General features: G+C 43.7%; 1 protein-coding gene across 1 annotated transcript; it reads left to right on the forward strand.

Annotated features, from left to right (window-relative positions):
* The first annotated feature begins 403 nt into the window (after positions 1-403).
* Positions 404-5030, forward strand: LOC133122513 (DNA topoisomerase I, mitochondrial-like). The gene is made up of 13 exons (XM_061232559.1): positions 404-1261; positions 1410-1483; positions 1841-1964; positions 2532-2654; positions 2783-2970; positions 3111-3255; positions 3359-3502; positions 3843-4007; positions 4110-4178; positions 4264-4378; positions 4495-4622; positions 4705-4799; positions 4877-5030. Exons 1-13 carry the CDS (start codon positions 404-406, stop codon positions 5028-5030), a joined length of 2382 nt encoding a protein of 793 aa, XP_061088543.1.
* The last annotated feature ends 8558 nt before the right edge of the window (positions 5031-13588 follow it).

The raw sequence follows: 13588 nt of genomic DNA on the forward strand, positions 1-13588 counted from the left end.
AAATCCCAAATAAAATTTTGATTTGGTTGAGTTCAATCAAATGTATGTTAAATGAGTTGGAATTAAATGGAGTGCAGTGGGTCCACAGTATGCGTAGTATAGCATAATATAACACAGCATAACATAGCATAGCATAATGATGAGAACAGGCCATTCAGCCAAGTAATGCTTGCCTTTTCATACCACTAAATTGTATGCTTACTTTGCCTTAAAACTAGATAGCATCTAGCACCTTATCAAGCCCAGTGTTTCTGCCTCCACTACATGTCCGAGCAAGATTCCATACCACTCTCCCTATATAAAATGCTTTCCTTGCGTGTACAGAATTTATCATTTGCTAATTTCCAATTATGCCCCCTCGTTGTGCTAACTGAGCTCACCCTGAAGAATTGCACATGAGACAATGCACATTCATCAAACATTCAAACTATCCTGCTGGCCAACAAAGAACCCTGCAGAGGAGAAGGATCTGAGGAAGTTCCACTTAATGAAAATTAAAAAGCAAAAAGAAGAAAGGCAAAAACAACTGAAGGAGGCAGAATATCAGAAAGAGATGGCCAAGAAACAGAAGAAAGCGGCGGAGCTTCTTCTGAAGGATCTTACCAAGAAAGAGTCAAAAGAGGCAGAGTTTCTGAAGGTCCAGCCAAAAAATGAGAAGATAAAGGGCACTGAGGATGAGGAGGAGCTGAAGAAGACTTCAAAGGATACTATTGAACAGAAAGGACTTGGACTAAAGACGCATTTAATAAGAATTAAAAAGGAAAAAGAAGCAATGCGAAAAGAGCTAAAGAAGGAGGAGCTTCAAAATGAGATGGAGAAGAAACAGGCAAGAGGAGTGGAGCTTCTGAAGGAGACTACTCAGAAATGGCAAAAGCAGGCCAAGCTTCTAAAGCAAATGATTCGGGAGAAGGATGAGGCGGAGCTTCAGAAGGAGGTGCTTAGAAAGGCACACAAGGAGGCTGGGCTTAGGGACATGATTCATCAGGAAAAAGTGACTGAGGTAGAGCTGAGGAAGACTTCCAAGGACACTAAAGAACAGAAAGGACTTAAGAAGGAAAAAGAAGCAATGCGAAAAGAGCTAAAGAAGGAGGAGCTTCACAATGAGATGGAAAGTACACAGAAATGGCAGAAACAGGCGGAGCTTCGAAAGCAAATGATTCGGCAGAAAACAAATGTGAATACAAAGGCAGAAAAAGGGGCAGAGCTGAAGGAGATGATTAATAAGAAATCACGAAAAGAGCCGAGGATTCAGAAGATGTGGGTACGTACACACAAACACACACATGCATGTATGCACACACATTAGCAGAGAAATTGTTTCCCATTCTTTGATTTAACAGTTAAACTTTGCTCTTGCCATCGCAGAAGCGTAAGGAAGGGACAGACTCTGCCTGGTGTCTTGGACAAAGAATCCTGATGAGGACATTAAGCCTGTGAGGCCCATGAAGGTTATGAAGAAAGAAGGAAACCAGCAAGAGAGATGGTACAGAACATGCCCTGTGTGTGTGTGTGTGTGTGTGTGTGTGTGTGTGTGTGTATTTATGTTGGTGTGTATGGGCATTTGTTTATGCATGAGCATGGAGTCGATACCAGGCCATATGGTGGCCAATGAGGAATTCATGCTACAGACGGGTATTCAGAAAATCTATATAAAAATACATTAAAAATAATCTATTAATTGATCATTAATGGCAAAATAATGAAAATAAATTTTAAATTAACCTGTCATCAATCATCATTGGGAATGTGCAGTTGCCATAGCTTTCCTGTCCAGCAATGATGGGGGAATGATCTCACTTCTTCTTTCCCTGCTTACATTTTGTCCCTCTCGCTCTGTAAGGTGGGAGGAAGAAAGGAATGAAGATGGGACCAAATGGAGGTTCCTTGAACACAGGGGACCGTTGTTTCCTGCGGAATATCAACCATTTCCCGATGATGTCAACTTCCTCTCAGACTGGAGAAGGGTGAGGAAGGGGAGAGCAGGAAGTAAATGGGGGAAAAAAAAGGGGGGGGGGGGGGGTAGGGGTAGATGACTGATTAGTTGATTTTGTTGGGTTGATTTGTTTGTTATAGGGGCAGTTCATCCAAAAATGAAATTTAAGTATGGGGTCCAAGTTTCCGCCAAAGCACACCAGTATTCTGAGTGAAGTGCTTTGGGGAAGTCTGGCATTGTTTTGATCAGTAACTTGCTGTGTACCTTGGTGGAAAGTTAACTATTTCTTGATTAAATGTGCGTTTTCTGAGCACTGTTTATTTCCGCAAGGAACTGTATATTTCTGTACTGTATATGCTCATTTTGAGCAGTCTAATGTAAAAAGTCTGTACATTGAAGAGCATGAAAGATTAGACCCAGAGAGGTCCAGTATATCATCGTGAACTGTATCCAAAGTGCTGTCAAATCTTGATTATTATTGACATCTCAGCAAAACTATCTGGATTGTCGGATAGTGCCCTGGGTAAGGGAAAACAGACTTTCATTTCTGTTTGAACTGCCCCTTTAATCGGTTCCTTGCATGTGCTTCTCTGCACAGGAGATGACCTCAGAGGAGAGGATGTTGATAACGGATCTGAATAAGTGTGATTTCTTCAAGCTCTTCGACCTGAACAAGAGGACGGTGGATGCCCAATATAACATGAGCAAGGAGGAGAAACAGGTGGGTGTGATTCCAACCATCATTGGTGGGGTAAAGTCTGACATCTCAGGTCATTCTTAAGCATTTCCTTCGCCCCTCTGCCTGTCCCTCCCATTCTCAGTCCCATTACATTATTTATGTGTTTCCAGGCCATCACAGAGGCCAATAAGAGGCTTACGGAAGAGTATTGCTACTACACTCTGAACCAGCACCGTGAACGCATCGAAAACTTCCAGATTGAGCCCCCGGGCCTCTTCTGCGGCCGAGGGGACCACCCCAAAGAGGGGATGCTGAAGAGGAGGATTCAGCCTGAGGATGTCATCATCAACTGCAGCAGGTAAGAGGCATGCTGGGAGCTAGCGACATGATAGGAGTGAAGCATGCTGGGAGCTAGAGACATGATAAGTGAAGCATGCTGGGAGCTAGAGACATGATAGGAGTGAAGCATGCCCCCCCCCCCCCCCCCCCGCCACACAGACAGGCACAAATCCCAGAGCCCCCTGCTGGTCACCAGTGGAAGGAAGTCCGCCATGACAACACTGTCACATGGCTAGCCAGCTGGACAGAGAACATTCAGGGCGCCGGCAGATATATCAAGCTTAACGCTAGTTCCAAACCTCAGGTACCCGCTGGACCCAACCACACTAGACATGTGGATCACCATCCTTATAGACCGGAAGTGATGTTACAGCAAGCAAAGTAGACCTTTTTTGCTGTCCACCCAGGGGGAGAAGGACTGGGAGAAGTATGAGCTGGCCCGGACACTGAACTCATACATAGACCAGATCCGGTCCCAGTACTACCAGGACATGGACTCCGCAGAGATGGTGATTCGGCAGAGAGCCACCGCTCTCTACTTCATTGACAAAGTGAGTGGAGGGACTTCCTGTCTGCGACACGTCTCTACAGTCTCTTCACTGGCTGAGCAGGCAGTCTCAAGATGTGACGTGGAAATGACTGCTGCCCTTCGATTCCAGACGATAGAGCCTTGATATTTCATGACTGATTCGGGCAAATCACAAAATGAATTAAAATTCAATTTTCAATTTGAAAAAATAATTAAATAATGAACAGAAAGATCACCTGTCATTAGTCATCAACTGAGAAAATGCAGTTGCTAAGGAAGTGACAAAACCGCTTTTCAGCAGTAATCGTCGATGATGATTTTTCCGTCGATGAACTGAATGTAAATTAGTTGTGTCACTGCAGCTGGCCCAGAGTGTGGGGAGTGAAAAGAATGTGAGCTGCTCCTCGCTCTGTGTGAAGAACATCACTCTGCACAAAGAGCGCAATGGAAATGAGTACATGGTCGAGTTTGACTTCCTTCGCAAAGACCTCATCCGCTCCTACGACAAAGTGCCCGTCACAAAGAGGGTGAGTGGAGACGCCGGGCAGAACGTTTCCTTAATATTTGTTTCTTCACTATGAGCAGTGCCTGTTTATGCAGAATTGTTGTCCTGTTGTTCTGTGATCCAGGTCTATAAAAACCTCGAGAACTTCATGGAGAACAAGGAGACGGGAGACAAATTGTTCGACCTACTGACCGTGAGTCTCCAACCTGATTGTTTCTGTTCAGACAGAAAGTATCTAGTTAAATTAACGTGTGTGTGTTCTCTCGCTCCCTGCTCAGTCATCCACTCTAAATGACTACATCAGCTCTCTGATGCCCGGTCTGACTGGCGAAGTTTTTAGAACATACAATTCCTCAGTTGCCCTGCAGAAGAGCCTGAGGGAACTGTCCTGCTGTGAGTATCTGCACCTCTACTCTAGCCAGTCTTACACACCTGTACGCAATCTTACAGTCTTTTCTTTTTCCCTCTTTTCCACCCCCTTTCTCCCTCTCCCCCTTCTCTCATCACAGTGTCAGATGGCCAGGCTGAGAAGCTGCTTGTCTACAACAGGGCAAACCCTGCAGCTGCAGTTCACTGTAACCACCAGCAGGCGGATACAAAGAACTTTGACCAGTCCATGGCAGGACTGTATGCCAAGGTAATGGGGGGCAGTGCATGATTCAGGAAGAAAAACAGATCTTAAAAAAACATCTTGCTCTGGCTTCTATGTTCTCCTCCAGATTGACAGTATGACACAGGAGCTCGTCCAGGCCAAGACTAAGCTGACAGTAGTCATATGGAATGCCAAGGGCTGCCCCAATAGCAAGTGGCATGTGTGAGTGTCCCAAATGTGGAACGCATGTGTGTATTGTCCTCACTTGCCTGTGTGTAAGCTCACTGTGTGTGTTTCAGTAAGGTTAAGAAAAAGCGGAAAGCAACACGCCAGCTTGAGAACCAGCTACTGAAGCTGAGCATTCAGGCCATTGGCAGAGAGGAGGGCAGGCAGATCAGCCTGAGCACCTTCAAAAGCAACTACCTGGACCCCCGCATCACCATCGCCTGGTGAGCAAAAATTCCTTCCAAACTCGCGATTCTTACTTCCTGCTTTTTCTTGGTAGTTAAATGTTGTAAAGCACTATTCTTACTAACTATTACTAATCTAGGTATTGTACAGTACTAATCCGATTAATACACTTACTGTCTGTCTAACTAACTTCTCCCTTTTATTGGGTAGTTTAGAAATATTCACGTAACTAATTCACTAACGCAATCTCTTAGTTTTTCTGCACTATTCTATAACTCCGCCTCCCTATGCTATCCCTAATTACTCGCTTAGTTCCAGCGAAGTGGAACCTCTCTCTGACTATCACTACGTCTTCAATCTATGCAAATGTCTACTCCCTAATCTGGAGCCGTATGTTTTACATGTTTTGTTACGTGCATCCAGTCCGCGTTTTCGTCTCCCTCCCGTTATTATGTTATTACCCTATTATGTTTCCCCACCTGTTGTCTATTTGTTTAGCCCACCTTTTTCCCAGCCCCGCCTAGATTGTCGCCTTCCCTCATGTATTTAAACCCCAGTCTCTGTTTGAACCAGTGTCAGAACGTTGATCTGTTTTAGTGCCAAATTCCTTGTTCTTGAGATTCCAGAAAGCCACCCCTTTGCCTTGGATTTCCGAGCCTGCCTTACCCTCTTGTTTTGTTTGCCATTCTGGTTTTCTGGTTTTTGATATTCTGCTTTGTTTACTGACTACGATTTTTTCCTATGTCCTTTTGTATTCACCTTTTGATTTTCTGGATTTTTGACCTTCTTGCCTGTTTTTTCGACCATTCTTTTGCCTTTTTTTTGTCTTTGTATTGGATCTCCTGGCTACGATTACGGACTAATAAACTACGATTTTGGATTATCCTGTGGTCTGCGTCTGGGTCCTCAGCGCTGTACATGACAGAAACATCAAAAGAATAGCTAGCTAGCAACAAAACACTTCAGGGATAACTATCTTGCTAAATGAAACCAGCCTGCTAGCTAACCATTCAGCTGTATCAATGACACTTAGTTTGTAGTGAAGGTACATGTCTCTTGCTAATTTTTTTGACCTCAGATAATGCAATGAAACCTATTTTTGGAAAAGTTAACGGAGGGTAGTGTGGGGGCCTATAGCCAGTCAGAATCATCAAGTCAGAATATTTACACCATAGGTGGCTTCCAAAAAAAGACTATGAAAGGAATGGGAAGTGTTCTCACATTTGTATGATCTGGGGGACTCGATTCTTCTTCATGTTTGCTGAAGGTTCCCCACCCTCATGTTCTCCTTCATTATCCTCACATTGGTCAATTTTGGATAAGAAATAAAATATACTGTCTGGGAAAGCAATCTTAACTAATAATCCTAAGAGATAAGGTAACTGGCAAATTGAGCTCCAGAATTAAATCAGCAAAAAGCTATACTTTATCAGTATCTACAATGTAATCAACAACCACATTTACAACGTGTTTTTTCCCAGTCATTTATATAGCACATATAATCTTTAGCTGGCTTTTTCTTTTCACTGATTCTGAAATCATGAGATATTAAAACATATAACTTTAAAACAAAAACTTTTCTGAAGTAAGAGAGGCTTTTCCTACTAGGACTAAACGTTCTGCGTGTTTCCCCCCAAAGGTGCATTACTGCCAACTATCGTGCCGCCATATTCATGTTGCCATGTGATCTGTTTTAGCGATGCTCTGAATAAAAAAATTTTATTTTGTGAAATTGCGTTTATTTGTAATCTCTCAGGGCGGCATGGATGGTGCAGTGGGTAGCACTGCTGCCTCACCTCAAGGAGGTCCTGGGTTCGAATCCCCGTCGGCCGGGGCCTCTCTGTGTTTGCATGTTCTCCCCGTGTCTGCGTGGGTTTCCTCCGGGTACTCTGGTTTCCTCCCACAGTCCAAAGACATGCAGGTTAGGCTGATTGGAGAGTCTAAATTGCCCATAGGTATGAGTGTGTGAGTGAATGGTGTGTGTGCCCTGTGATGGACTGGCGACCTGTCCAGGGTGTATTCCTGCCTTTCGCCCAATGTATGCTGGGATAGGCTCCAGCTCCCCTGCGACCCTGTTCAGGATGAGTGGGTTAAGATAATGGATGGATGGATGTAATCTCTCACTTTCTAGATTGTTTATTGTTCTTAAACCAGGGATTCTTTACCTACATAAGCATTGAAAAAAACAGCTTGAAGTGTATTACCAGGATTTAACAAATAGTTATTAAGAATTTAAAAAATAATGGAATTTGGCAGACGCTCGTATCCAGAGCGACATACAGTTGATTGGACTAAGCAGGAACAATCCTCCCCTGGAGAAATGCAGGGTTAAGCGCCTTGCTCAAGGGCTCAACAGCTGTGTGGATCTTATTGTGGCTACACCAGGGATTGAACCGCTAACCTTGTGGGTCCCAGTCATGTACCTTAACCACTATGCTACAGGCCACCCTCAGTTATATGTAAGTATATGAAACACATAATGACACACTGAATTACTTGAATCATTGATACTTTGGGGCTGCTTTGCTGCCAGGGGTCCAGGGGGTCTTCTTTCAGCCTCCACAGGCCGCTTGGCACCTCCCCCTCTCCAAACCTCCACCTCACGCTCACGACTACTGTCTGTTCTGGCTCCACGGTGGTGGAACAAACTCCCCGTTGAGGTCAGAACTGTAGAATCTCTCCCCACCTTCAAGCGCAAGCTGAAGACACACCTCTTCAAGCAGCACCTCTCCCCATCCCTCCCTACCTCCCTGTGAACCTTAATTGTTGTCTCTGTGACTTGCTTTGTGTATCGGTATTTTTTAGTTGGCTAGGTAAACAGTGTTTGGATAGTTAACTTTGGTCACTTTTGCTCTGTTGTTTGTTTGTTTCTTTGTTCAAAAAAAAAATAAAAATAAAATAATTGGCCCTCGTCCTTATCTTTGTTGTACAGGCAGCAGTTCAAATTGTACTTCCCTCTAGGGTCTTTCAGCGCACTTGCCCTGGTTATGGGTATGCACTTTGTTGTACGTCGCTCTGGATAAGAGCATCTGCCAAATGCCAATAATGTAATGTAATGTAATGTTAAGATCAATAGCATAATGAATTTCACAAACTATGCTACCAGAGCATTTTAGCTAAAAGTCTCTCTCCTCTGTTTGGAGGCTGAGCCATAGATGTGGTTCTAGGCAATAGACCCAAAAATATCTTGAAATCAACACCAAAATATTTTGCAATAGCAAACATAAACATAAACATAAACATAAACATAGACATAAACACCTGTGGTCTGAATTTAAGAGAGTGGGGCATAAGCACACATGCAGAAACACAGACACTCAGTACTGCAGCTCTCACACATGCAGAAACACAGACACTCAGTACTGCAGCTCTCTTACACAGGCAGATACACAGACACTCAGTACAGCAGCTCTCTCACACATGCAGAAACACAGACACTCAGTACAGCAACTCTCTCACACATGCAGAAACACAGACACTCAGTACAGCAGCTCTCTCACACATGCAGAAGCACGGACACTCAGTACTGCAGCTCTCACACATGCAGAAGCACAGACACGCAGTACCGCAGCTCTCTCACACATGCAGATACACAGACACTCAGGACTGCAGCTCTCTCACACATGCAGATACACAGACACTCAGGACTGCAGCTCTCTCACACATGCAGAAACACAGACACTCAGTACCGCAGCTCTCTCACACATGCAGAAACACAGACACTCAGTACTGCAGCTCTCTCACACATGCAGAAGCACAGACACTCAGTACTGCAGCTCTCTCACACATGCAGAAGCACAGACACGCAGTACCGCAGCTCTCTCACACATGCAGATACACAGACACTCAGGACTGCAGGTCTCTCACACATGCAGATACACAGACACTCAGGACTGCAGCTCTCTCACACATGCAGAAACACAGACACTCAGTACTGTAGTTCTCACACACGCATCCCTACCTTTCTCAGCCTTCTTTGACTGCTCCTCAAACTGGCACAGCCTCATCATCAGCTCCTGTTTGTCTCTCCATTTGTTCCTTCTCCCTTTCCATGGCTTCCCACTTCTTCTTCTCACCGTCCAGCAGCAGCAGCTGGAGGCAGCAGCTGCCTTCCAGGAGTCACTGTGGGAAGGAAAGTACCGGGGGCCTTCGCACGGGCCCCCACGGGCCCCCAGACCCAGACGCATGCGCACACAGAGCGGGCTCGCCAAGCGCCCGTCCCCCACCTCTCCATCTGCCTCTGGTGCCTCTCCTCACGAGCCTGGGCCTTCATCTGCTGCACCTCGATGGTGTCGGGCTTACGGCGGCGCATGTACAGCTCGTGGTTCCCCATGCACAGGGCCAGGATGCGCTTATTAACGCGCAGGCGAGGGGCGTAGAACACAAAGCCCTGAGAGGGGAAAAGGAGCAGAACGAGGGAATTGTAACCTGGTGAATTTACATTACATGCAATTTATTAGGTACACCTGGACACCAGCTCGGTAATGCAAATATCTCATGAGTCAATCATGGTCTTTTACCATGTGCCAGTGCTAGATTGGGTGGTTTGAGTATCTCAGAAACTGCTGCTCTACTGGGATTTTCACACACAACAGTCACTAGTCTCTAATGGTGCGTAAAGCAGAAAAAAACATCCAGCGACCAGAAGTCCTATGGGTGAGAATGCTTTGTTAATGAGAGAGGTGAGAGGAGAAAGGTTCAAGCAGATGGGTTCAAGTTGACAGGAAGGTGACAGTAACTCAAATAACCACGTGTTAAAACAGTGGCATGCAGAAGAGCGTCTCTGAACACATAACATGTCAAACCATGAAGTGGATGGGTTACAGCAGCAGAAAAACAAGAAGTCAAAAATATAAGTCTAATAAATACCTAATAAAGTGGTATATATTACACTACTGATTGTATTTATGGCATACACACAGTAACAGATCAAAACAAAAGGTTAGGACTTGAAGATGAGGGTTACTTATGTCTTAATATGTAAAACCACAGAAATGTGTTTTTGCAAGCGATTGTATGGAATATGAACCTCTATATTTAGATTTTGTCCCCCTCTAGTGGCACAATAAGGCAATAAACACACAATCAAAGACATTTTTCACCATGGGTTAGATAACACCTGTCCTGCAACTGGAAATTGTGTTCATGCCATTAGCAACTAGTTTCATAGTGAGGCTGGGTTCTGAACAGGGTTCAGGATTGGGGGTACATGGAAGCAATCAAGCCAAATACTGAAAACATGGTCTCTTAAAACCTTTTTGAAATAATAAGTATCGGAGAAAGAATTTAGACCCTATGCAGCCTGCTTTGAAATGCACTGCTGCTGAAAAAGTTGTATAGGGTGCAGACCTGGGTTCATTTAATTTGTTCCAATACACCAGGCAAGCTTAGTCAAATGCAGGAAATACTCAAAAACAAATACTATTTGAACTCAGGTCTGATGGGGTGGCAGTGTAGTGTCACTGGTTAGGGAACTGGGGTTGGAAGACTGTCCCAGATGGTATTCATCCTTGAGCATGTTGCTCATCCTGAATCACTTCAAAACACACTCAGTGACCACTTTATTAGGTATTTATTGGACTATGAAAGAGAGAAGAGACTCCACCTCCCCAGTGGTGGAATGACATTGGTGTAATGACAGCTGTTCCCTCGCTGCCTATTTTCCACTGCAGTCTGAAGACTCATCTCTTCGCACTGTACCTTAACTCTGACCTCCCATCACCATGGTACCCATCTCTGACATGTTTTCCTTTCTTCATGCTGTACACAGCCAAGCATTATTCCAGATACCCTTTAAAATAACATTCAGCTCTTCACACAGGACGCAATTTTAGAAGTGGTCTTCTCAGACAGAGGGGTATCAACAGACCAAGAGATGGCCCCACATCTAGAATTCCCAGACACCAAGAGCTCTTTGTCCATTGTTCTTGATTGTATTACCATGTGGTCTTTATGGCACCCAGTGCTTCTTTCTCCTGTAATTGGGTGTTGTAAGGTTAGAAGTGGAGGAGTTGGATCCCCTTACAATAAAGGAATTTTGGAGCTGCGGGTGACTAGTCTTGTAGAGGAATTGTGTACAAAGGCGGCTTGGGAAATGATGCTGGCAAGCTCAATGGATGCAGTGCTGCTCCAGTAGTTAAAACAGGGAGGAAGTGGATCTGAGGGAGGCAGTCCAGTGTGCTCAGAGAGCACTTGAACATAGAGATGTGGTCAGCCAGGTGCAAAAGGGGAGGGCTGTGCTAGGATCAGGTAATTACTAATATAAGTTAGCAAGAAGAGTCAAATAGGTACGTGAAAGCAACTTCACAAGTAAAGCAGGGACAATGGATGCATGACTTGTGGGCTATGGAAGCAAGCTAAATTAAGTATATTGGAGCCCCTATGACAACCTTCTGACTTTGCAGAGCCTGAGGCAATAGGTAGGGGACCCTGCCAAGCTGTGAGGTAAGCTTGATGCAGGGTCGCTACACCTGGAATCATAATAAATTAAATGTTTGGCCGGTGTTTATGAATGCAAACGTATCATGGTTAATTTATATCTTTTTTATAACAGAATTGGTATGGTGGGTTTCGTATGAGAAGGGCAGAATAGCAGTGGTGGCATGGGTAAATACTATTGGTAGATGGAGTATGGCAAGGGACTGGAAATTAGTAACTGACATGGCAACTGGCAACTCCAGGTTTTTTCAACCCCCCTGAGACCTGATATAGTTTTGTACTCCGAGAGAGAGCAGATAGTGTACTTCATTGAGGTAACAGTGCCATGCGAGGATGCTATTGTGGAAGTGTTTGAGAGGAAGAAGTTAATGATCCATAGTATTGAATGACAGGGTATTCCATATGTCATGTGCCATGTGTTTTGAATGTATCTTGAAAACCATGTATTGTCTTTATGAAGATAAGAATGAAGACCAGACGATAAGAAAAAGCTTCGGAAATCACTTTTTTTGCATACCTATTGTGCTTGCAAGACTTTACAAAGATTTTACAAACCTGCAGTAGGGAGACTGCAGGTGCCAGATAAACAAGGAATAAAGACTATCCTGTCATTCAATATCCTCACTCCCTGGCCACCCCATCAGACTACAGTTCAGAGATATTTGTATGCTTTTTGGATCATTATCCCGCTGCATAATTTAGTGTCATCCAATCAGTTTTGAGGCATTTGCTTGGATCTGAGCAGACAAGATGTTTCTGTATACTTAGGCATTCAGCAGGGACATCATCAATGAACACAAGTGGGCCAGTTCCAGAGACAGTAATACATGCCAAAGCCACAATACTGCCACCACCATGTTTCACAGATGAGGTAGTATGCTTTGGATAATGAGCTGCTTGTTTTTATTTCTCTATACTTTCCACTTTCCATCACTCTGGTGGTACAGGTTGATCTTAGTTTCATCTGTTCATAATACGTTGTTCCAGAACTACAGGTATTTTAATGCATATTTTTGCAAACTGTAATCTGCCCATTCTATTCTTGAAGCTTGCCAGGGGTTTGCATCTTGTGGTGAACCCTCTGAGTTTATGCTGGTGTAGTCTTCTCTTGATGATCATCATTGACACATCTACGCCTACATCCTAGAAAGTCTTCTTGATATGTTGAAGTTATAAAGGTATTTTTCTTTACCATTCAAAGGATTCTTCAGTTATCCATTACACTGGTCTTCCATGGTCTACCAGGTCATTTGCCACTGCTGAGCTCACCAGTGCATTCCTGCTTCTTAGCAATGTACCAAACAGTTAACTTTGACACAGCTAGAGTCTGATTGATTTATTCAGATTTTTCAGTCTAACAATGGTCTGCTTTACTGGCACTGACACTTCTTTGTTCCTCATGTTGAGGGACAAAAACTGATTCCAAATGCAGCTGACACTTGTAGAATCAACTGTAGACATTTTGCAAGCTCTTACATACATGAACAAACAAAACTAACTATTTAAATTTCAATCTGCAGATCTTTCTGTAGGTTCAGATCCGTAATTCTAGATTAAGAACTGTATGTTTCATCCTGAAGTTAGTGTGTTGTTAGACCTGTACAATGTTAATGACTATTCACTGTTACAAATAAATTCCAGAAAGTGTCATCTTAAATGACATGGTTTTTCAGTATTTTTTTAAATTTGGTATAAATGTCCAGTTCATTCAAGGAAAATGAAAATTATTCAGAAGACACACCAATTTATGATAACTAATTACACCAATAAAAATGTCCTGAGTTAAGTAAGATACACTGTAAGAAGCATGCACCATTCAGAATAACACATTAGAGCAAACATAAGAGTGGGGAAATGACTGATGACAACATAATGCTTATGAATTGAAAGGCCAGTACTCTCTCAGTGGTATGCAAATACCAGGTTGTCAAAGCTGGTCCGATTAAAGGCAAGTTTAAACTTGTGATCACAGCTTGCTCCTGAGCTCTTTCCTTTGAACTCCTCTTCCTTCCCTGCCTTTCCTTTAACTTCAGGGTTTCCACTCATCCTCCTTCTATAGGCTCCTCAGAAGGCATTTGGTACCTCCCTCTTCTTGTACACTCACAATACCTGTTTAAGCTACAACACCCATTATTATTAGCCACATTAAAACTATTTAAGCC

The sequence above is a fragment of the Conger conger genome, chromosome 1 (genome assembly GCF_963514075.1).
Source record: "Conger conger chromosome 1, fConCon1.1, whole genome shotgun sequence".
Taxonomy (NCBI): domain Eukaryota; kingdom Metazoa; phylum Chordata; class Actinopteri; order Anguilliformes; family Congridae; genus Conger; species Conger conger.